We start from the raw sequence: 25189 nt of genomic DNA on the forward strand, positions 1-25189 counted from the left end.
ACTAAACATTTTCCTTTTCGATCCATAAGTGTGCGATTCATTCGCTCGACCACTCCATTTTGTTGTGAAATGCCAAGGACTACTAGTTGTCTTTGTATGTCGTGTTCATTACAAAACTCCATAAACTCTGAAGACATGTATTCTATATTATCTGTTCTTAGACATTTTATCTTTTTCCCTTTTAATTTTCCACTAAAGCTTTAAACTTTGTAAAATAAGAGTAGGACTTGTACTTCCTTTTGAGTATAAACACCCAAACTTTCTAAAAAAGTCATCAATAAATGATATAAAATGCTTTGCATCTCCAAGAGATGCAACGAAAGCCTCCCATAAGTCCGAATGTATCAAATCCAAAACATTCTTACTTTTGAAAGTGGATGAAGGGAAACTAGCTTTATGATGTTTACCATAGAGACAACATTCACAAAAATCTAAATCAATAGATTTTAGACCAAGTAGTAATTCTTTGTCTAGAAGCACCTTTAGTCCTTGAATACTCGTGTCCCAAACATCTATGCCAAATTGATGCGGAATTTGTCATAGCGTTAACAACAATAGTTTCACTAACCATAGTCTCTCCTATCAACCGGTATATACCACCTATTAACTCTCCTTTTACGACCACTAGTGCTCCTTTTACAATCCTTAATTTATACTTTCTCTTGAAAATTTATATCCAACTTCATCAAACTTTCTCAATGATAAAAGACTCTTTTGAAGATTCAGCAATAGACAAGAAATAGTGCACGTCAAACCATCAAACATAGTAATTCGAACATCTCCAACTCCCACTATTTTACATGTGTTGTCATCACCCATGTAAACAGTACCCCCACATGACTGATAAGTGTGAAACAAATCTCTATGTGGTCTCATATGAAATGAAGCAGCCGGATCAAACACCCATTGACATTCCATACCTTCCTACAAATTTTTTGACCAAACATCTCCATCTTTATATGAATCTTTAACTTCAACAATATTTACCTGGGAACTATTTGATTTTGATGTTAGTAGATCAAACTTAGGATTTTCTTGATTTGTATTCTTGAATCTACAATCTTTCCACAAGTGGCCCTTTCTTTCATTATTCCAACACTTCCTTCTGCTTTTGCCTTTGGTCTTAGATCTAGATTGATATATACTTCCATCCGCTCTTTTCTACCTCATGCCACTATTGCATCACCTGACAAACCGCCTTTCGGTTTCCTACGCTACTCTTCAATGAGTAACAAAGATTCTACAAATTCATAAGTGAAAACTATATCTTTACTGATGTTCATGACTAAGGTATCCCATGAATTAGGCATAGAACAAAGCAAAAAAATAGTTTTTTCTTTTTCATCAATCTTCACCTCAATAACTGCTAATTTGCTAATCAAGGTATTAAAGTCATTCAAGTGTTGTTGCAAAAAGGACCCTCCTTTATCTTCATGTTGTACCGTTGATTTCGTAGAAAGATTCTATTTGATGTAGATTTCTCCTCGTATATTGTTTGCAATTTATCCCATAAGCCTTTAGCTATAGTTTCTTCAGATACGTTGAATAAAACTACCTCATCTAGAGTAAGATAAATATCTACCATGGCCAACTCATCTTTCTGCTTGAATTTTTCATCAGACATCTCCTCTTGCTTCTTATCATTTTCTTTCTAAGCAATTGTGCATCCATCCTTCATAAGGGCTGCTCACATCTTCAATTTCCATAATTCAAACCGTTGAATCTTGGCACCTCAAATTTGGTGGAACTAGAAGTCATCTTTAATTATAAACCCTAAAACACTGGTCTTGGATTTTGACAATTTTATACCTAGACTTTGATATCAATCATTGCGGAATATTTGGTCAACAAACAACCAATAGGTTTAATTAGAACATTTAGGGAAGGAACAATAAAGAAGAAATAGAGAAGAAAATAGAAGACACATAGGGTACTTTTGGTTCAAGGAATGTTGTATTATTGGGAATGTTATATTAATGGAAAGATAGATTACCTTGAAGATTACTGGGAATGTTTAGGGAAATGTGTTTAGTTAGGTTGGAATAAATTGGTGGGCATGTTATATTGATATGTATGGTTGGGGGGTAAATGGGTGAGTATGTTATATAGATTACTAAATTGCCCTTCTATTAAAATATTAATATAATATTAATATTATTTTTATTATTATTATCATAAGCTACTCCATCCTCTGGAAGGGTTAAAACAGGAGCAGTAGTTAATCTTCTTTTCAATTCTTGGAAACTCTTCTCACAGACTTCAGTCCATCTAAATGGGGCTTCTTTTTTTGTCAGAGTTATGAGTGGAGAAGCTAATTTAGCAAAGCCTTCCACAAATTTCCTGTAATATCCTGCTAAACCAAGAAAACTTCTAACTTCTTTTACAGTTTTTGGTCTTGGCCATTCAATCACTACTTCAATCTTACTAGGGTCCACTGANTAAATACATAATATCGAGAGTAACCGAAGGTTGACACTATTTCTATGCCTTCGTCTCGTTGAGATAACGAATGATGAAAGGATCGAATTGTATAATAACCATATGGTTGACAGGTAGCTACTTTGCTGAATCCAAATCTATCGGGTGGCCATGATGTCTTGCTTGGGGCCAATCTTGGTCTGTGTATTAGTGAGACGATTAATTGGTGTTAATCGCAATACTATACACTGCCGGTATGATGAGGAGCCTATGGGTCACACACATAGAAGATAATTTAAGACTCAAGAAGAAGGAAGGGCGTTTTCATCTTTTTAAGGCGAAAGGGTATTTTGGTAGTTTCACAGTGCAATTAAATTTGTTGAGGTTGTAGCCTTTATTCCATATAGGAATAGGGCAATTAAAGTTTTAATATAAAAGAAAAACTTTAATTGTAAAAGTGTGTGATTTTTCATTATTCACTTTTTCCTTTGTAAAAGAGAAACACAGCAGCCCCATATTCCCTCTCCCACGGCAGACTTGGTTTTTGCTTGAAATCAATTCTTCCTTTTCTTCTTTAATCTTAAAGCTAAGGAGGATCTAGCAAATCCCTCCTTAGTTCTTTGTGATTGTCTTCGTGTGGACTTCATAAGTTCAATCCTACGCTTGGATCGATAGCAAATACGTAGAAAGACTATTTTGGAGGAGCCTCCAAACGTGCGTATGTTATTCTAAACTCTTGATTAATTTTTCTGCAGATTTTACTTTAATATAAATTGTAAAATTATACCCTTGATCTTGGCTCATGTAAACGATCCTTGTATTATATTTTTTTTGTTTCCGCTGCGTATATGAATCATTTACTAACAGCTATTTCTAGCCATATCAAAGGTGCTAGGTCTATTCTGGTCATTTCCTGTAAGATCCACGTCGATCTGGCCGTTTCCAGGTTTCGATCTGGTCGGAAATAGCCAAATTGGCGCATGACTAGCCAGATCATGTCTGTCGTGCGTCAATATGGCGACTGCCGCTGGGGGCCGGCAGTGGTGGCTGGCCACAACAGTGGTCTTGGATGGCTGTGAGTATTTTGTTAATTTTTAAAAAAATTTGTGGCTAGGGTGTTTTACTTAAATTCTCAAATGTGGGGGGTCTAGGTAATGGTTATTTGGTAGACATTTGAGGGCAATGTGTCCGAAATGGTATTTAATTAAGGGCAAAATAGGTATAAAAATCAAATTACCTTGATAATCTTTTAATAACACTCCCTGGCAAGGTAATCTGATTACTCCATATATTACTAACAGCAAACACTATTTGCAACAAAAGATTATCCTAATATTTTATTACTTGTAAACCAAACAAAAGAATCTTGAAAATTAAACGAAGAATGCCGGAGTAATCTTATATGACCCCGAACCAAACGCACCCATAGGATTTTCGTGGTTCAACAATATGCCTACGCCCACGAGACGTAACACAGAATTATTTGTTTCACTAGAACAAGAGACAAATACAATATCAGGGATCTCTTACTTTCTCTACCTAGGAACTACTCACAATTTCTTGACGAAATACTTACAAAAGACCCCATACATCATTTATTTATAGTATTCTAATAATTCAACCTAATCCTAAGTAGAAAAGAATTCTAAGAAACAAGAATTCACATCCTATTAGGAGTTAATTATCCTATTAGGAAAAGAACTCCCTTATGTAACAGTTAGTTTCACAAAGATCTTGTTCCACAAGAGATAATTAAGGGAGTATTGGGTTTTATTGGAAGAATGATCAATTCACTTCATTCCTTCACCCCACATACTACATAAATAATTTAAATAATATTATACACAAAAAGTCTGTAGCCCCAGTATTATTCTGGTAAGGGCACATATAATACGGTAAGGCTATCATAGTGTTGAACGACCCTTCGAAAGTGAGTGACTATCTCACTTGTCAAGGTTGTTGTTGACAACCTGGTGCAACACATGGGTGCTGTAGCGTTAAGAGCAAGTTCACTGACGACCCACCAGAGGATTCCATATGAATGGTAACCCGTGTCTATGGAAAAATCTCTAACGAAGGTGGGTCATGTGATCCTTAGACTTGAGATCACGAGTGCCTTGTGCACCATTGGTTGAGTTTGACACTAGCCAACGAGTCTATTCAGAGCTTCAATACCGTGGTGATTGTGCTCAAAGAGTGTATCAGACTATGGTGGATTGACAAAGGACATCACTCCGGGTACGGGAGAAGTTATCTCACTGGAATTCAGTAATGCCATGACACTAAAACTGTGGCTTTCATTATTCCAACACTTCCTTCTGTTTTTGCCTTTGGTCTTCGATCTAGATTGATATATACTTCCATCCGCTCTTTTCTACCTCATGCCACTATTACATCACCTGACAAATCGCCTTTCGGTTTCCTACGATACTCTTCAGTGAGTAACAAAGATTCTACAAATTCATAAGTGAAATCTGTATCTTTATTGATGTTCATGACTAAGGTATCCCATGAATTAGGCATAGAACAAAGCAAAAAAATAGTTTTTTTCTTTTTCATCAATCTTCACCTCAATAACTACTAATTTGCTAATCAGGGTGTTAAAGTCATTCAGGTGTTGTTGTAAAAAGGACCCTCCTTCATCTTCATGTTGTATCGTTGATTTCATAGAAAGATTCTATTTGATGTAGATTTCTCCTCATATATTGTTTGCAATTTATCCCATAAGCCTTTAGCTGTAGTTTCTTCAGATACGTTGAATAAAACTACCTCATCTAGAGCAAGATAAATATCTACCATGGCCAACTCGTCTTTCTGCTTGAATTTTTCATCAGACATCTCCTCTAGCTTCTCATCATTTTCTTTCAAAGCAATTGTGCATCCATCCTTCATAAGGGCCGCTCACATCTTCAATTTCCATAATTCAAACCGTTTAATCTTGGCACCTCAAATTTGGTGGAACTAGAAGTCATCCTTAATTATAAACCCCAAAACACTGGTCTTGCATTTTGAAAATTTTATACCTAGACTTTGATATCAATCGTTGCAGAATATTTGGTCAACAAACAACCAATAGGTTTAATTAGAACATTTAGGGAAGGAACAATAAAGAAGAAATATAGAAGAAAATAGAAGACACATAGGGTGCTTTTGGTTCAAGGAATGTTGTATTATTGGGAATGTTATATTAATGGAAAGATAGATTACCTTGAAGATTACTAGGAATGTTTAGGGAAATGTGTTTAGTTAGGTTGGAATAAATTGGTGGGTATGTTATATTGATATGTATGGTTGGGGGGTAAATGGGTGAGTATGTTATATAGATTACTAAATTGCCCTTCTATTAAAATATTAATATAATATTTTTATTATCATTTTTTTAAACCCCTACATTTGAAATTTTGCTAAAACACCCCAACCATAAAAAACTTTAATTTGTAGCAAAGTCACCCTTACCAACCCCAAGCCATTGTCAACAACTTGCCACCATCGCCGGCAGTCACCGAACTACCGCATGACCGATCGAATCTGGCCGGTCACATGCTGGTAAGGCTATTTTCGGTCATGAGGGTCAAATCTAGCTGTTTCACTGCCAAAGATGTGGCCGTGATATGGCTATTGTTAGAGTAGGTGCCCTAGAGCCAATCAATTATTATAGAATTGACTCTTTGTAATAATGTTCATTAAGCAATAAAAGGCAATTTTATTCTATATCGGGTAAATCATTATTATTGCAATATGTATTGATATATGTCCTTAGAATGGTAGAACCGTGACGAGGGTATCAAGTGTTTCAAATCTTGATAGTGAGAACCCTATGAGCACATATGGTGGCCATTCTAGAAACGTCNAAAGCTTGGATTAGTGGCTTTTATGGTGGATTTGAGAGATGAAGAAGAAGATGATATGTTTGGGGTGTACAAGGCCGACTCCTCTCTCTTTAAACCTTGTAAATATTTATTCCATTGTTGCTCTAATGTGATTGGTCAAAAAAGTTAGATATAAGGGTCATTTGGCATAAATTTTTCATACAAGGGCATTTTGGTCATTTCCACCACAACATGAAGATTAGCACTCATTTAATACCATTTGACTTCTTTAAAACACTTAACAATTAAGAACTCCCATTAGGTAAATGACTAACTTACCCTTTGTGCACTTTTATGGATACTTATTACATATGGATTTGTGTGAAAAGACCATTATACCCTTGGTTACCGTTTACGCCATTTAACCATATCAATCAACTTTATGACCATTCTACCCTTATTTCTCTTCAATGACATCACCCCTTACACTTTACAATGGCCACATCTCGAAATACATGTAAATTGACCATTTTACCCTTCCATTCAAAAAAAAGAAAATTACTTGAAAGGTAAATTTCATACCTTAGGGCATCGGAATAATAACGCGGGGTTTACATGGCTGGCAACAGTAGTGGTCTTGGGTGGCTGTGGGTATTTTGTTAATTTTTAAACTTTTTTATGGCTAGGGTGTTTTACTTAAATTCTCAAATGTGGGGGGTCTAGGCTAATGGTTATTTGGTAGACATTTGAGGACAATGTGTCCGAAATTGTATTTAATTAAGGGCAAAATAGGTATAAAAATCAAATTACCTCGGTAATCTTTTAATAACACCCTATATTACCAACAGCAAACACTATTTACAACAAAATATTGCCCTAATATTTTATCAATAATGCTACGGACACCGGGACTCTACACCAAAATCTTACATCGACTTACGTGTCCCATGACTCACACCAGCCACGTTTCACATTCACAAATTTTTTTCTAGTGAGCGGTCGTTCATCAACTATGGAACAGTCGTTCACTTACTATGGACTCCTGTCCATATTATATGAACGGGAGTCCATTTACTATGGACGAGGGTCCTCATTTAAAGGACGCCCGTCCATTATTAATGTTTTAAAAAATTAAAAAAAAAAATTAGGGACACCCATTAATCAGTTATGGATGGCCATCCTTGAATTTTCAACGGGCGTCGCAAATAAGGGACTCTCGTCCATAATGTAAATATAAAAAAAAATTGGACGCCCGTCCCTAACTTGTGGACGGGCATCCCTAACGTATGGATGCCCATCCATACTTAAAAAACTAAAATTTTAAATAAAATAAAGGGACAGCCATTCACCATTTCTGGACGGTCGTCCCTTAATCAAAATTGAAAGTTTATCGCATACTCATGACCCAAATATGCATTCACCTCCACCGAGCATAGCAACAATCACAGCAAGCCACAACCGGCCATTGCAAGTTTGACTTCTTCCATCCATCATCAATAAAGGGTTTAAAATCCCTCACATTCCCATTAAAACCAGCCATTGCAAGTTTGACTTCTTCCATCCATCATCAATAAAGGGTTTAAAATCCCTCACATTCCCATTAAAACCATCCAATGTCTTCTCCTTGAGTCCACTAATCACCATCTTCGCTTCATCAACCTCTTTCTCCAACTCAGAAATCTTGGCCTCCATTTCCTTGGATTTGCTCTCGGATTCCTTCAAACTTCCCTCCATTGACTTCTTCTCAACCTTCCACTTATCCAATTCAGACTCCAAAACATTAACTTTCTTCTTAAACCCACTAATTTCCCTCTCTTTGTCATCAATTTTTTCACTCATTTCCTCTTTAACTCTTACCCTTTTACTCTTCTCTTCCAATTCCCTCACTTCCAAAGTCCCAACTTTTCTTTTCAACTCCCTCACTTTCTTCTCACTATCAGCTTTCTCACTCTTCAACCCATCAATTTCTTTCTCAAGTCCCTCCAATTTCACTACCTTCTCTCCCAGACTCTTCTTCAACTCTGCCACCTCAGCACTCGCCTCATCCCCTTCGCTCATCGCGGTGATCAGGTCATTTTGGAGTCTCGAAACCTCAATTTCCAATTCAACCGCTCGAGCAGCAATTGATTCGAAAACTTTCTTATCCTCTTCAGATCCTTCAATTTCAATAGTTAGTTTTTTTAATTCTCTCCTTCATTTCTCGGTTCTCTTCCTCCAGCGCTTCCGTCTTTCTTGTCAATTTAATTTTTTTTAATTTTTTAAAACCATTGTTAATGGACGGGCATCCATTAATATGAGCGCCCGTCCATTAATTTTGTTTATAAAAATTTTATTATTTAAAAATTGGACGATGGACGCCCGTCCTTTATTTAGGGACGACCATCCATTATTTTTGTTTATATTGTTTATTCCATTTACTGATGAATGGGAGGCCCTTTAAATGGGGACTCCTGTCCATATAATATGGGCGGGAGTCCATGTAAGTGAACGGTCGTCCATAGTTGATGAACGACTGTTCACTAGAAACAAAAAAAAATTGAATGTGAAACGTGTCTGATGTGAATCACGGGACACGTAAGTCAGTGTAAGATTTCGGTGTAGAATCCTGATGTCCGTAGCATTATTGATATTTTATTACTTGCAAACCAAACAAATGAATCTTGAAAATTAAACGAAGAATACCGGAGTAATCTTATGTGACCCCGAACCAAAGCACCCATAGGATTTTCGTGGTTCAACAATATGCCTAGGCCCACAAGACATAACACTGAATTATTTGTTTCGCTAGAACAAGAGACAAATACAATATCAGGGATATCTCACTTCTCTACCTAGGAACTACTCACAATCTCTTAACGAAATACTTACAAAAGACCCAATACATCATTTATTTATAGTATTCTAATAATTCAACCTAATCCTAAGTAGAAAAGAATTCTAAGAAACAAGAATTCACATCCTATTTGGAGTTAATTATCCTATTAGGAAAAGAACTCCCTAATGTAACAGTTAGTTTCACAAAGATCTTGTTCCACAAGAGATAATTAAGGGAGTATTGGGTTTTACTGGAAGGATGATCAATTCACTTCATTCCTTCACCCCAAATACTACATAAATAATTTAAATAATATTATACATGAAAATTTAGTATGTTATTTATATGAAATTAATAAATGTGAATGAATTAGGGATGGTGCCAAAAAAAAATCCGATATCGATCTATATCCGATATTGGTCTGATACGATAAAAAAAAAAAAAAAAAAAAAAACCAAATATCTAGAATCCGGATTGAATTTGGATTGCAATATAAAGCCGATTCGGTTTTCCAGATCGGGTTTTAAAAAAAAAAAATAAGATATCTAAATCCGATCCGGTTTTGCACACCCCCTTTAATAATCCCAATTTTTTCCTAAACTAACTAAATCCCCAAGTCCTAACAAGTAACAACCCCGAAAAAAAAAAAAAAAAAGAACTTTTTCCTCTCACTCACTCATAGATCTACTTTGAACTCTTTTCTCTTCACTCTTCAGTCTTCACGATCCAAACAAAATCGCCATCATCGACGCTTTTTCTTTCCTCAATCGCAAATCAACTCTAAACTCTTTTCTCTTCACTTCTCAGTCTTCACGATCCGATATATTTACTTTGCTTTCTCCCTCGGTTTCTTCTTTCTTCTTTAATTGTTTCACTGTTTTTTAACTTACTGTGATGATTTAGTGGTGGTGAATGGTGATTGCTGTTATGAGGGATATCGGTGTTGGGTTTTTTGCTGTGTAATCTTGTATGTCATTGTTGTTATGCGGATTTTTGGTAATTGCTGTTATATCGCTTCAAGTTAAATTCTACAATATACTATCGTAACTCAGCTATACTTTAGGTTAAGTCAAATGCTTTTAGAATATGGACATAATAATGTAGGAAGATATGCCTCAAATGCTTTTAGAATGGAGGAATTATTTAATTTTAATTGATCTTTTTGTTAAATTAGGATAAATTCGGATTTTCAATTGATCCGATCCGAAAATCAAAACCAGATCAACCCATAATTTGGACTGGATTAGCAAAGTCCCCAACCGGATTGAATATCCGGTTTTGCACACTCCTAGAATGAATGATACAACAATAAAACATATGATAATTCAAAAGCTAATACAACGTTAATTCTTTTATATCAATTTTTTTTATAAATAACATCACTCAAAAAGTTTATACAATGTTACGAAATTTGACATAAACATTACATGTACTTTACCATTTACTGCGAGCTGAGTTGTTGCTAGGTGATTCATATGAAGGAGTTGACAAGGCAAGTAGTAATCCCATGTGCAGCCGAGTTTGTTTGCTACCAAAAACATGCATATTAGCCACATAACAACTTGTACAATTATTCAGCTCTTTCCCATCACACGTTAAATAAAATGTACCTCCACGTTGTCAACATTGGACAAAAGGACAAACAACATCATCTTCTATATATATATACACTTCTTCTGGACACATAAACACACTTACTTTCAATTGCTCTCTTAAGTTTTAACTTCTTGTATCTATATACTTTGCCAAAATGCCAAAGCAATTCCAGCAAAACGATGGGAGAAGAGCTCCAAAGGGACACTTCGTAGTTTATGTGGGTGAAGAATTAAGGAGATTCATTGTTCCATTATCTTACTTGAAGAATCCAACTTTCTCGCAACTGCTTGATAAAGCTGCTGAAGAGTATGGTTTTGATAGCCGGAAGAGCATTGTTTTGCCTTGTGATGAATCAACTTTCCGAAGTTTCCTACACTTAATGCCTTCTTAATTTTGTTAGTGTTAATCTCTATAGTTATAGTAGATATCAGATCTTTAGCTTTATGAAAACTCTACAGCTTGTATATGCATTTATATTTCTATACAAGTCTTGGGTTTAGCTATATATATAGAGAGAGATTAATTTCCACTTTTTGTTATATATATCAACGTATGTGCTTTTTCTTTTTTTTATTTATATGAAAAATTTACATATCGTTGATGTAAAATATTTAGAGAGATTAAGATAACAAAAATGTCAAATTATTATACTGCTCTTATTAACTGTTAATCTTAATAGATATTATTTATAAAGAGTACTTCTTTGGTACGACCAGATTCTGATTACTAATTTGATTAATTTTCTCGAGGCAAAGCTAAACCCTGATCTACAAGCGTTATTGTTTGCTTTACGTAATTTTTTTCCCCCTTTTCTTTTTTTCCGAATTCTGAATGGACGGCAGAGTCTTCGTTAACAATATATATACGTTTCTCCTTAAATACTGTATGCTTTGCTTTCATCTATTATTTTTCTTTCACAAGTTAAAATTATTTAAGGAACTTTTATGTTGTTTACTTTGCTTTCCACTTTCAACAGAGAAAAGATTGAAAAAAACATATTAAACAAAACAAAAACACTTTTATATCTTTATAATTAAAGTAGTCAATTCCTATTATGACTGCTTTAATTATAGTTTTACCCCTTAACAATATATATTTTGATTTTTTTTTTTTTTATTACTGATTTTTATGATGATTTTTGTCCAAAATATCCAATAAGATTTGTATGAGGTCCAAATAAGATAATTGAGTCAAAATCATGAGATCAAGAAAGCTCCTCTCAAACATCAGGCTAAAACAATTGATGCTTGGGTCGAGCAACTTACAAAGCGTAATAGCTTCATTCTTGGCTTACTATTAGGGGTGAACGGTCAGGTACCGGCAAAATTAGGGAACGGAATCAATGATTTATAAATTCCTAGAACAGAACCTAAAACAAAGGTTTCCGATCCGTTTCAGTTCTGGTTCCGGTACCTAGTAAATTATTATAACCCTGTACCATTTTTAAAAATGACAAATATACCTTATAAAAATGACAAATACATCCCCAACTGCTTACAAATACGATAAATAGTTCTCAATTTACAAAGGATATTAGTGACTTTCAGATTTTATATATATTATATATAATATATATAATAAAAATAACTAATTTTTTTATCGAATATCTATATATATTGTAATGAATATACCTTGAACATATTAAGAATATAAATAAAAAAATTTCAGTATTTATATATTATAAAGATATATGTTTTTTTATTTAAAAAAAAAGAACTTTTATTTTCATCTTCACAAAATGAAACTGAACATATTCTTAAAGTTTCAAACTACAGAATATAATTTCTTATTTTTAATACTCAAATTCTTTACCAAAAAATTATCGAATCACACACCTAAATTAATAGTTCCATTAGAATACCCATGAGAGCCGAAAATCATGACCTGTTTTATTATATCTTGAGGTGGTTAAGTTTATAATTGATTGAAATTTGTAATAATTAGGCATGACTTCGATTAGACCTGGCAAAACGGATGGGTGGGCTAGGTATGGACTGAGTCCTACCAGGACAAGTCCAACAAGTAGGGACCCAAAACGGGTTGGTTCTAAACAAGTCCAAAATATTGGATTCGAACTCTACCTTATGTGGCTACAAGTGGACCTGTGGATACTTGTTACTATCCACTTAACAAATCCATAAATTTATCTTTTCTTCTCTTCTTCTTTTTATCTCTCATTCTCTTTCCATTTTCCTAGATCTAGCCAACACCTGTTGTTTTATTTGCTTAGTTTGAATTTTTGCTGGCTATTTGAGTTTGTGTGGGTGAACTAAGATGGGATTAGGATGGAATGGTGACCATGGATCAGCTTTTAACGGCACTACACTATGGCCTTAACGGTTGACAAAATCTTGGCCACTCGATTTTTAGGGGATTATCATATTCGTGAGTCACGTATTCACAATAAGCTTTAAATTATATTATCTTCTATCAATTTGTAATTATTCATAAACAACTTCAAAATCTCTTCATAGTTCACATGTTTAGGTATTCTATGCAATTTTGTCTTGGATTGCAAATATTTATGTGAACCATCATTCTATGACTCCTACCATCCTCCATACTTTACAAGAATATAAGCTAAGGTTCTCATTAACCAACCCCCACCACGCCCCACCCCCCCCAAATTCCTTCCCAACCAAAAAAAAAAAAAAAAAAATTCAAACTCTAAATTTGTAGATTCTATAACCGCTATCCGATACTCACCATTATGGACCAAAAAGAGGTATCAGCCATTTTGATAGAAGCCTTATTGTTTGATAACCCTTTATCAAACACATGTTGGTGACTGATATGGTCACCTTAATCAAAATGACTCATACCCCCTATCGATCAAATACCTTATTGGTGACTAATAAGGGGTATTGGTCATCTTGACCAAAGCAATATGTCTATCGAACGCATGTCGGTAACTAATACAAGATATTGGTCATATCTCGTTGTCAACCTTATGCCACTATTTTGACCGATACCACCAACACTTGGACCTAGATTTCATGAAATCCATTTATTTTCAACATCCCAAGTCAAATATAAACTCAAACAACCAATAAAAACAATACATTTAACCAAAAATACATTAGTTTGTAAGTAATTGATCTACCATACGCAGCAAAAAACAAAAAATCAATCGGTAAATCAATTACCTTTCTTTACCTAGATCCGAGTATAGATTATACCGTTTACATGTTTATAAACAAAAATCTGTATAAAGTAAATTCATTCAAGGATTAGAATACTTACGTACGTTTGGAGGCTCTTTCGAATATCTCTAGTTTCGAACAGGAACACTATTCATGATACTATTCATAGTTACTATTCACCATCTACTATTCATGTGATTTTTCGCCAATCGATCCAAAGTAGAATCGCACTTACGGAAATCCACACGAAGATAATCCACAGAACCCTTGATTATTTTGCTAGAACAATTAAGAGCTTCAAGAATCAAGAAAGAAGAACAAGAAAAAGTTTTCTTCTTGAGGGAGAGAGATAGGGTGGCTAGGGTTTTAATTGAATGAATAATTCTTCTATGTTTTAATTTTAAGTTGCACTTATACAGTGCAACAATTAAAACCCTATTCTACTTAGGAATAGCCATGGGCTCCAACCCTTGTTCACCCTTGCAACCAAACACACCCTTTATGGTATTTTAATTAATTAATTATTATTATAATTAAAATCAATTAATATATAATAATATATTAACATTCAATTAACAATAATAATTCATATAAATATATACATAGATATATTTGAATATAATCTCACTGATTTAATTTTAATATTAAAATTAAATATAGGCAACAACCTCAACAAATTTAATTGTACTGTGAGATTACCAAAATACTCTTTCGTCCTGAAAGACGAAATACCCTTCTCACAAATTGATTCTTAAATTATCTTCTAAGTGTGTGACCCATAGGCTCCTCATCATATCGGCAGTGTGTAGTATCACGATTAATACCAATTAATCATCTCACTACACACAGACCAAGATTGGTCTCTAGTAAGGCTTCATGGCCACCCGATAAATTCGGATTCAACGAAACTGCAGCTTGTCAATGGTATGGTTACCGTGCAATCAAATCATTTCATCAACTGTTATCTCATCGAGACTGAGGTACAGAAATAGTGTCAACCTTAGATATCCTCGACATGTTTGTATTCAGTTACTAGACCAATGACAAGAATATTAAATTAAATTGAGCATCAACTCAATCCCACTATGGCCACAGATTTAGTGTCATTGTCATTTACTAAATTACACAGTGAGATAACTTCTCCCGTACCCAGGAGTGATGAATTCTTTTGTCGATCCACCATAGTCTCGATACACTTCTCAATGTAGTCAATCACTACTGCATTGATAGTTCTGAATATAACTACGTTGGGCTAGTGTCAAACTACACCAATTGGTGCACAAGACACTTCGGTGATCTCAAGTTTAAGGATCACATGCACCACTATCCGTTAGAGGATTTATTCCATAGACACTAGGGTTACTATCCATATGAAATCTTCTGGTGGGTCTGTCCAGTGAACTTGCCTCTAGCAAGCACCCATGTGTTGCACCAGGTTGTTGGCAAACAACCTTGACAAGTGAGATCAGTCACTACCTTTCGACATGGTCATTCAACTGTATAATAGCGTTACCGTATTATCTATGTCCTTGGTCAGAATAATACTGGGGCTACAGACGTTTCTAGAATGACCACTATATGTGATCATAGGATTCTTACTATCAAGATTTAAAACACTTGATACTCTCGTAACGGTTCTACCATCCTAAGGACATACCATTACATACACGATATAGAAGAATATGTCTTTTATTGATAAATAAACATTTATTACATAATCAATTTTACAATAATTGATTGGCTCTAGGACACCTACTCTAACATAGTTAACTTGTTTCATATAAATATATTCAAAATCCTCTAAAAATGTAACTTTTTTCCAACTTTCAACAAATAAAACATACCTCTTCTCTATTGTGGACCATTTAATAACCCAATATGTCAACAAAATCTTTCAAAAACACCTCTTTCAATTCAAAAAATGAAGTTTTCGGTAAAGTTTAAAAATTTGAAGACTGAGTTTTGATTGAGGGTGTAGGGAATTATGAATAGGGCCATTTTCGTCCTTCAAATTTGTGTTAAATAAGAAATTGCTATTTTGTGAGATACTTTTCCAAGCTATTTCTCAGTTCTCACCCTAAAATAAGGTTAAATAATATAAAATTCCCAAAGTCAAATGATAAAATGATAGTTTTAATAAGAATGGGCCAAATTTTTTTTTTAAAATAAAAAAAAACATTACTGAGAAGCCCAAAATATATTAATGAGCTTAAGCCCAAAAACATTACTGAGAAGCCCAGGATCGGAAGTATTATTGAGTTGACTTCGAGTCTGATTTTCTACATTCGAAATTAAACCCACTTTTGGTCTATCAAACTTGGGTTGTTAATGGCTCAATTATCTTTGTTTGGCCCATTAGTTCTAATAAGAAATCCCCTTTAAACTTTTCAAACCTATTAAATGTGAACTTTCCATATAATTGAGCTTATTCCCAACTTAATCAGGTTTCTCAAGTTTGGGTTGCCTTAGGCGCAGTTTCATGTCATTTGAGCCCTTTTAACTCTTTAAAAATTATCCCTCCATTATTCAAGAATTAATTGGCTTTATCAGTTTGAGCTAATCTAATTTTAAAGTTAAAAGCATAGAATTAATTGGCTTTATCAATTTGAGCTAATCTAATTTTAAAGTTAAAAGCATAGACCCCTTGAAGTATAATAGAATAACAGAAGTCTTTTTGAGATTTTTAAAATAACAAATATTCTTCTCCGTTAATAAAAAAATTACACGGTTAAGAATTAGTAGATATTATCAAATTATCTTTTTACCATTTATTTTAACACCTAAAAATTAATAGCAAAATAAATTTTTATTATTTCTGATATCTAAAGATTATCTTTTTATTTTATCATACTTTGGCCAGATTATTGTCAATACTCAATAACTCTTAATTTTACCCGGCACATAAACGAATGCTACATTTGATAAATGTTAAGTTACAAACATTTATTATTTTTTTCCTTTCTCATCTTTAAGAAAACCTAAAAGGTCTATTTATTAAGAGTGTGTTTGGTTCAGAGAATATTGCTTTTACTGGGAATATTATTTAATGAGAAGATACATAAACACCCCTGGGTGAGCTAATGGTAAAATAGCAAAAGGAGGTTCCATGAGTTTGAGTCCCCACGGTGCCAATAGGCCATGGAGACACCCTCGGTGACCATTAAAACCAAAAAAAGATAAATTACCTTAAAGATTACTAGGGATGTTGGATTGGAATAAATTGGTGGATATGTTATATTGATATGTTTGGTTGATAGATATAAATTGATAGGTATATTATATAGATTACCAAGATGCCCTTCTTTTTTAATATTATTATTATTATTATTATTTGAACTGTTTTTTAGCCCCCTACATTTGAGATTTTGTTAAACAATAATGTTACAGACACCGAAGACCTGCATCAAAATTTTACACCGAATGACGTGTCAGCTGAGTAGACGCAACCACGTAGCATATTAACAAATATTCTGTGAATGAATGGTAAATATAGACGGGCGTTCATGTTATTGGACGGTCGTTCAATTTAAATGGACTCTTGTCCATGAGAAATAACAATGGACTCCCGTCCATATAATAAGGACAGATGTCCACCTAGAATGGACACCCATCCATTGTTTAAAATAAAAAAAATTTAAAACAAAAATCATAGACGCCCGTCTATATATTATATGGACAGGCATCCATATTCAATGGACATACGTCCCTTTTAGATGGACGTCTGTCCATTGTTTAATTTAAAAAAATTTACACACAACATTTGAGTCTCAATCAAGATCCAAATAGTAAATGTCGCTATCCTTCATTAAATTTGTTGTCTATATTCAAAGTAATTGGACAAATGTTATAAGAATATGGCCAAAACTATGCATTGATTTCATGCCTTTTATTCTTATTAGATCCACCCAATATGTTTTTATTGTTGTTACAATTTTGTTGAGACTGTGAATTTTTTTAATTAAAACAATGGACGAGCGTCCATCTAATAGGGACGCCCGTCCATTGTGATTTTTGTGTAAATTTTTTTAATTTAAACAATGGACGGGTGTCCATCTAATAATGACGCCCATCCATTCAGTAGTGATGCACATCCACAATATATGGACAGACGTCCATGATTTTTGTTTTCAATTTTTTTTTTTAAATTAAACTATGGATGGACGTCTATTGTTATTTTCTCATGGACGAGAGTTCATTTAAAATGAACGACCGTCTAATAATCATGGATGCTTGTTCATATTGCCAGATTATTGTCAATACTCAATAACTCTTAATTTTACCCGGCACATAAACGAATGCTACATTTGATAAATGTTAATTTACAAACATTTATAATTTTTTTCCTTTCTCATCTTCAAGAAAACCTAAAAGGTCTATATACTAAGAGTGTGTTTGGTTAAGGGAATATTGTTTTTACTAGGAATGTTAATTAATGAGAAGATAGATAAACACCCCTGGGTGACCTAATAGTAAAAGAGCAAAAGGGGGTTTCATGAGTTCGAGTCCCCACAAGCGCTAATAGGCCATAAGGACACCCTCGGTGACCATTAAAAAAAAAAAGATAAATTACCTTGAAGATTACTAGGAATGTTAGATTGAAATAAATTGGTGGGTATGTTATATTGATATGTTTGGTTGATGGATATAAATTGATGGGTATGTTATATAGATTACCGAATTGCCCTTCTTTTTTAATATTAATATTATTGGGTGCGTTTGGTTTATTATTTTGGATAGAATTTTGGGAATAATATTGGGTAGTTGGATAGGGGAATATTACGAGATAAAATTTAAACATTTATGAAAAAGCCCTTAGGTTTGCTAATTTAATTAAACACCCTAATGTATAAAATGACAAAAACACCCCCACCACCTGCAGTGCCAGATTCCGGCCACCACCACCGGGATCTGGCCAAAAAAAGCCAGATCCACGGCCTGCTGTGGCTGCGACGGTCGAAAAAGGCCAAAACGACGGCCATATTTGGCCGTCAGCGACGGCCAAAGATATGACCGTCGTTTTCAGTCAACGACGACCATTTCTTTGGCCATCGTTACGGCTAGATCTGGCCTTTTTTGGCCAGATCTGTGGTGGATCTGGCCGGAAAAGGCCAGATCGGTGAACTTCCAGCCATTTCTGGTCGGCAGGTAGGCAGTTGTACAGATTCCAGCTACCAACGACGGTGGTTGCCGGAATCTGGCAAGTATGGGTCACGGGGGTGTTTTTGCTAATTTTTAAACTTTTTTTCAGGGGGTATTTAATGAAATTAATAACCTTATGGGGTCTAAAAGTAATTAAAAAAATAGGGTAATATTTCTAGAATAATGTGTCAAACATTATTTGGAGAATAGGATTGGAAATATGGACAGAATAATAAGCCAAACATACCCATTATTATTATTTGAACTGTTTTTCAACCCCTACATTTGAGATTTTGTTAAAACACCCTAACCACAATAAAAGTTCAAATTTTAACAAATCACCCCCAACAACCCAAGCCAATGTCAGCCGTTGGCCACCACCGCCGGTAGTCATCGAACGATGCATGACCTATCGGATCTGGGCCAGTCATGTGTCGATTTAGCCATCTTTGGCTAGATCCATGACCATTAACAACTAGATCTGTGGTTATTAATGGCCATGGATGTGGCTGTTTTCAACCATATCTATGGCCAAATCAACGCACGACCAGCCAAATCCGACTGGTCATGCGTTGTTTTAGCTACTACTGATGGTGGTGGCTAGATTTGGATGTAGTCTTGATTAATTTGGTTGAAGTACAAGGGCAATAATATCTTAAAAAATCTTGTATATAATGTTAAAATTGTCCATGAAAATTCTTGTAAATTGTTTAGATAACAAGAGTATTATTGCTCTAAAAAATTATTAATAAAGATAAAAATTATAACAAAAATAAGATTATCAAATAATCTCATAATACCTAAGAAAAATTACCACTTATATAACCAACGGTGATTACTATTATTGGTATTGGAAGATTACCAGAATTTTATATTATTTGACAATCAAAATGGTAATATTATAAGTAATATAAGATGACATTACTGAAGTATTGTCAAATACCCCCAACTAAACGCATCCGAATTGATTTTTTATTATATATAGTCATGATAGTGGGATCAAACTAATTTATTACTATAAGAAGATTATAAGTTAATAGAAGTGTAGTTACAAAAATCACTGTTTTGAATTCTTATTTTATAATTCGCGTTTTAGTAGGATGTATTAGGATTTCAATTCATTATTTTAGTAGTCATTGCTACAATTAGACAAGAAGAGAAAAGAAATAATCCCAAGGATGATAGTATGGAAATACCAAAAGTTTTGTGCCAAAAAGTTCTAAACATGTTTGAGAAATTAGAAATATTTTGGCTTCAACAAAAATGTGTCCATACTAGTGAATTATTATGTAATCGCAAGTTAGAAGATGTGATAACAACTTTAAAGCATAAATCATTGTTCTGAATAAGTTTAAATAAATATTTTATTTTATTTTAAACCTTTAACGTAACATAACTTTTTTTTTTAATAAACAAATAATTATTACTATGTGGAAACAACTTTCTTAAGAGAAGAATTAGAAAAATTATAACTTATTATAATTATAAAGTTTGGTCTTATTTATAATTATCAAGATTATAATTTTTTTATGATTATATAAAGGTTATTCACGTATATACTATACTATATAAAAAAATAATTACAAAATAATTTTGATTATTTAAATGATTAAATCGATTATGGCAGGAATAACCCACATGGCATTAATTTATTTTTATGCCTTTCCGTTTAAACCCACGCGGCTACCCCCTAAATCCAACCCATGCGCAAAGATCACAAAATAAAATAAAATAAGCATTTATAGATTTTGGCGGTTAGGTTTAGGGACTAGGGTTTATTTTAACAATTTATTTTAGATAAACAAATAATTTTTTTTAAAAGTGAAAGAGAGAATAGAAAGAACATCTTTGGCTACAGTGTCGGCCACTTCACTTCTCCGTTTCTTCCAAAATTCCTAGAAGGCATTCTCTCTCTCTCATTTTCTCCTTCTTTCTTCATTTTTATTATTTTATATTTATTTAATTGTTTCTGTTTTCTTTTTGTTCTTTTTTTTTTTTTTTTGGGTATATGTTGTTGTTAGGGTTTTAGAATGTGTTAAATGTTGAAGGTGGCACCCATTTCCTCTGAAGGTAAAACCCTAAACCCTAATTTTTCTTTTTTTATTCTCTCTGTACCATGTGCTTGTCTGAACGCTGTCGTTACGCTGATCGGATCATGACTGTTGGTTTTTTTCTTTTTTGTTTTCCCTTTTGTTGGTTTTGGGGTGTCATTCTCTTTCTGTTTGATTGCTGGGAAAACCAAAGAAAATTGGGGAGCTTATGGGGGAATAGGAGTGGGGTCAATGTGGGGTTTATTTGCTTGTTTATATGGCTTTATTTGTGATGATTGAATTGCGATCAAGTTATTTTTACTGGTGATGATGGAGTGAATAGGAAGATTGTGGCACAACTAATGGATAACAAGAGGAACAATTTTTTGTGGTATATTTGTGAGGTGGAATGGAATACCCACTTAGGAAAGAGGTCGATTTCTTGGATATTTTTTTGAAATATTTTGTGTTGTAATTGCGGTGATAATTTTTCAGAGAGTAGATTGTAGATAGCCTGTCAATAGTGTTTTAAGTTCTTGGACTAAAGATTTCATGTACAGCTATATATTGGAGATGATGTGAATTCACATCTAAATGAGCTAGTATCAAATTCTGGGAGCTAAAGTAAAAGTACTCAAGTCTAGGTTCTATTAGGGGGATTTTGCTCATGAAACAGAGTCTTGAATCCCTGTAATATATGAGCTCTTGTAGACATGTATCTTATGGTTCGCCCTTTTGACTTGTTCTTTAGGGTTTCTGACTATTTTTATTTCTGCCACACTCTTCCTTCATATGCATACCTGCCCTTGATCTTGCATGTATGATGATCTATTGATAGGAAGCACTTGCGTATGTAACATTCCATATTAATTGATAGGAAGCCCATTGCTTCTAAAATGATTTGATTATTTAAGAGACATAGTAACTCTGTAGATAAACTAGAGCCTAGAGATGTAAAGTATTACCTTAGCTTATTACTGGCCTTGGACCAAGCTTGGGACAACATGGTTTCAAGCCCATGGCCTAAATGGTCCACTACTGGTGGTGAGGTGTGGTATGTAAGAGCCTAATTCTTTTGTTTTTTATTTTTTTATTCCAGCTGTTAGAAGGTCTATGTGTATTTTGAACTTAACCAGAAAGAAAATGTAAGAAAAGAATTAAAGCAGCCCAAAAAGGCATTTAGAGTTGATTTTGGGCGACTAAAATTTCCTAGGTAGTCATTAGGGCTACATAGAACACTAACTGTTGCCATGTGGCAGTGACTAGTTGCAAGACTCAAAAGGACACCTTTATATATATATATATATTGATGGATACCAATCGCGCAAGCCAGCCAACCACAATAGAAATAGCAAGCAAACAATCGAATTAAACCTGGAAAGCAATAATAATCAGTAGCCAAAATCCAGAAATAGTAGCACTTATATTGATATTCCAGCAACACAAAATACATAACAACAAGAAACTTAACAAAACTAGCCAAAACAGGAAATCAAAATAAACCATAAACCAAAACAAGAAATAAAAAATAATGTTGGTCTTCGAGGGCCAACTCCTCCCGCATAGTGCTGGACTTCGAGGGCCAGCAACCTCTCACTCTCCACTTTTCTCTTTTTTTTGAATATTTCATATCCCACTGTCTCCCCTTTTATTCTATTCCTCATAACAAAATTCTTCAATCACCCACTCCCTTAATGTCATCTGTCCCTCCCTAAACCGTCCTTAACACCTCACGCACAAAGAACCTTCTGGGCTATTGCACCAAAATCCCCTACTTCACACCCTTAAGTCTCTTACAATAGACCAGCATTAGGAGTGGGTCTCATCCCATCCCCTCCCCCCCCTGGAGCAGTACCACCTTGTCCTCAAGGTGAGAAGATGCCTAGATGACAATTGTTTACCCAACACCACCCTGCTCCTCCACTCTTTTATCGCCTTGCTCGTCCTCAATTTCTTCATCAACCAATATCACTTGGAATTGTTTTTTCCCACATCTATGCCCTTGAACAAATCTAGCATCACATCTGAAACACAAGCCTCGTTCTCTCTTCCGTTGAATTTCGTTCTCAGTCATCCGGTTGAAAGGTAAATCTTGCCGATAAGAAGGGTTAAAATCTGCTGATTTTTGCACTGTTGTGCTACTACTCCGGTGACCGGCGGTGGGCGTTGAGATCAACTGCCTCTCCTCCCATGGTCGGCGCTTTGGCGAGGGGTTGACAGAGTATCGTTGCTGATCGTCGAAGGGATGTCTTGGGGTTGTCAAATGAGTGATTGTGTTGTGTTTGTGCCTTATATCCAATTTCTCTTGATCCAATTACTTGCCTTGATCCATACATAGCTGACTCGAGTCCACTTCCAGGTCCATTCTCAAATTGCTCAAGCCCACACTCAATTTTATTTGCTATTCCATGTTGACCCATCCCAATTTTCAATTTCCCCAAGGCCCATTTCCTTTCCTCTATCCTTTGGGCTAATTCCATCAACTGAATTAGGCTGTCAGGTTGGGTCAACCTGATTTCAGCCCTAATTTTTGCCCTTAAACCATTCAAAAACGCAGCTACCATAATCTCCTCCTTCTCTTCCGTCAACGGTGCTAAGATAGCTTCAATTTTTTGCTGGTAATCTTCCACCGTGCCCAGTTGCTTGATTCCCGTGAGAGCTTCATACGGGCTTCCTTCCTGTGACCCATTGAAACGATGGAGTACCAACTTGAAGGCCGACCAAGATGTTACCGGAGCTCGGGTCTCCATCCACTGATACCAATTGATGGCATCGTCGTCCATGCACACTGTTATCGCTGTGAGCTTCTCTTGGTCTGAAATTCCGTTAATGACAAAATACCTTTCTGCTCTAAATATCCACCCATAACGATCTTCACCAGAGAAGATGGGTAACTCGAGTTTCTGGCCACCCAGCTCGTTTCGAAAATGTCCACCATTGTTGGAAGTCTCTCCTTCAGTCCGATGACCCATATTTCGACCTTGACCATTTTTCGATGACCTTGGCCTTTGTGGTGAACTTTCTCTTTCTCTACTTCCCATGTCTTCTTCATCCTTTCTCCTCATCCATGTTTGTATTTCAACCATACACCCACGAATGGTTCCTAAGTCAACTCCCAATTTCGTCACCTCTCTTTTCATGTTTTCCAATCTTGATTCCATTCTTGTCCCAACCAGTACCCAGACAACCTGCTCTGATACTAATTGATGGGTACCAATCCCAAGCCAGCCAACCACAACAGAAATAGCAAGCAAACAATCGAATTAAACTCAGAAAGCAACAATAATTAGTAGCCAAAATCCAAAAATACTAGCACTTATATTGATATTCCAGCAACACAAAATACACAACAACAAGAAACTTAACAACACTAGCCAAAACAGGAAATCAAATAAACCATAAACCGAAACAAGAAATAAAAAACAATGTTGGTCTTCGAGGGTCAACTCCTCCCACATAGTGCTGGACTTCGAGGGCCAGCAACCTCTCACTCTCCACTTTTCTCTTTTTTTGAATATTTCATATCCCACTGTCTCCCCATTTATTCTATTCCTTAAAACAGAATTCTTCAATCACCCACTCCCTTAATGCCATCTATCCCTCCCTAAACCATCCTTAACACCTCACACACAAAGAACCTTCCTGGCTATTGCACCAAAATCCCCTACTTCACACCCTTAAGTCTCTTACAATAGACCAGCATTAGGAGTCAGTCTCATCATATATATAGATAGCATGGCCTATCAATAGTGTTGGCTTTGGCCATACTAGGGCTGCTAGAGGTGTGCAAAAAAAACCGTTAACCGAATCGAATATGCTAACCGAACCGATCCCGAATTTTCGGGTACCTGAAAATTCAGGTCGGTTTCGGGTATTTATTATGTGATACCCGAATTTTTGGTTCGGGTATTTATTTTAAGAGAACCGGGTACCCAGTTTATTAAGAAATAAAAAAAATAAAAAACCTATTTTCCTTTAACTTTCAAAGAGCAAGAGGCAAAAGCCCCAAATCTTTAGTATTTAAGTTATTAAATTAAAAGTTGATTTAGTATATGGAAGAAATTGTATTCACAAATTGAAATTTGAAATGTAAAAAATTAAAATTCATGCAAAAATATTCAAATTCGGGTACCCTAAAAACTGGATACCCTTAAAAGCGGTTCGGTTTGCGGGTACTATTTTAGGTTTTTCGGGCAAAACTGGTTCGAGTACCCGGTTTTGCACAGCCCTAACTGGGCT

At 34.9% G+C, this 25189-nt stretch overlaps 1 protein-coding gene across 1 annotated transcript; it reads right to left on the minus strand.

Moving 5' to 3' along the window:
- Nucleotides 1–7742: 7742 nt before the first annotated feature.
- LOC116134129 (peroxisomal and mitochondrial division factor 1-like) lies at nucleotides 7743–23024 on the minus strand. Its single transcript, XM_031419816.1, has 2 exons — nucleotides 22852–23024; nucleotides 7743–8418 (listed from the first exon to the last, which is right to left on the minus strand). Exons 1-2 carry the CDS (start codon nucleotides 23022–23024, stop codon nucleotides 7743–7745), a joined length of 849 nt encoding a protein of 282 aa, XP_031275676.1.
- Between the last annotated feature and the right edge of the window lie 2165 nt (nucleotides 23025–25189).

The sequence above is a fragment of the Pistacia vera genome, unplaced genomic scaffold (genome assembly GCF_008641045.1).
Source record: "Pistacia vera cultivar Batoury unplaced genomic scaffold, PisVer_v2 Contig283, whole genome shotgun sequence".
In the NCBI taxonomy this organism is placed as follows: domain Eukaryota; kingdom Viridiplantae; phylum Streptophyta; class Magnoliopsida; order Sapindales; family Anacardiaceae; genus Pistacia; species Pistacia vera.

Bases quoted from the DNA above. Each gene is read 5' to 3' on its own strand.
- LOC116134129 (XM_031419816.1), bottom strand. From the start codon at position 23,024: ATGACTGAGAACGAAATTCAACGGAAGAGAGAACGAGGCTTGTGTTTC. The intron at 8,419-22,851 runs GTAAACAATTGT...CGAGAAATGAAG, and splicing joins GAGGAGCAGGGTGGTGTTGG to GAGAGAATTAAAAAAACTAA.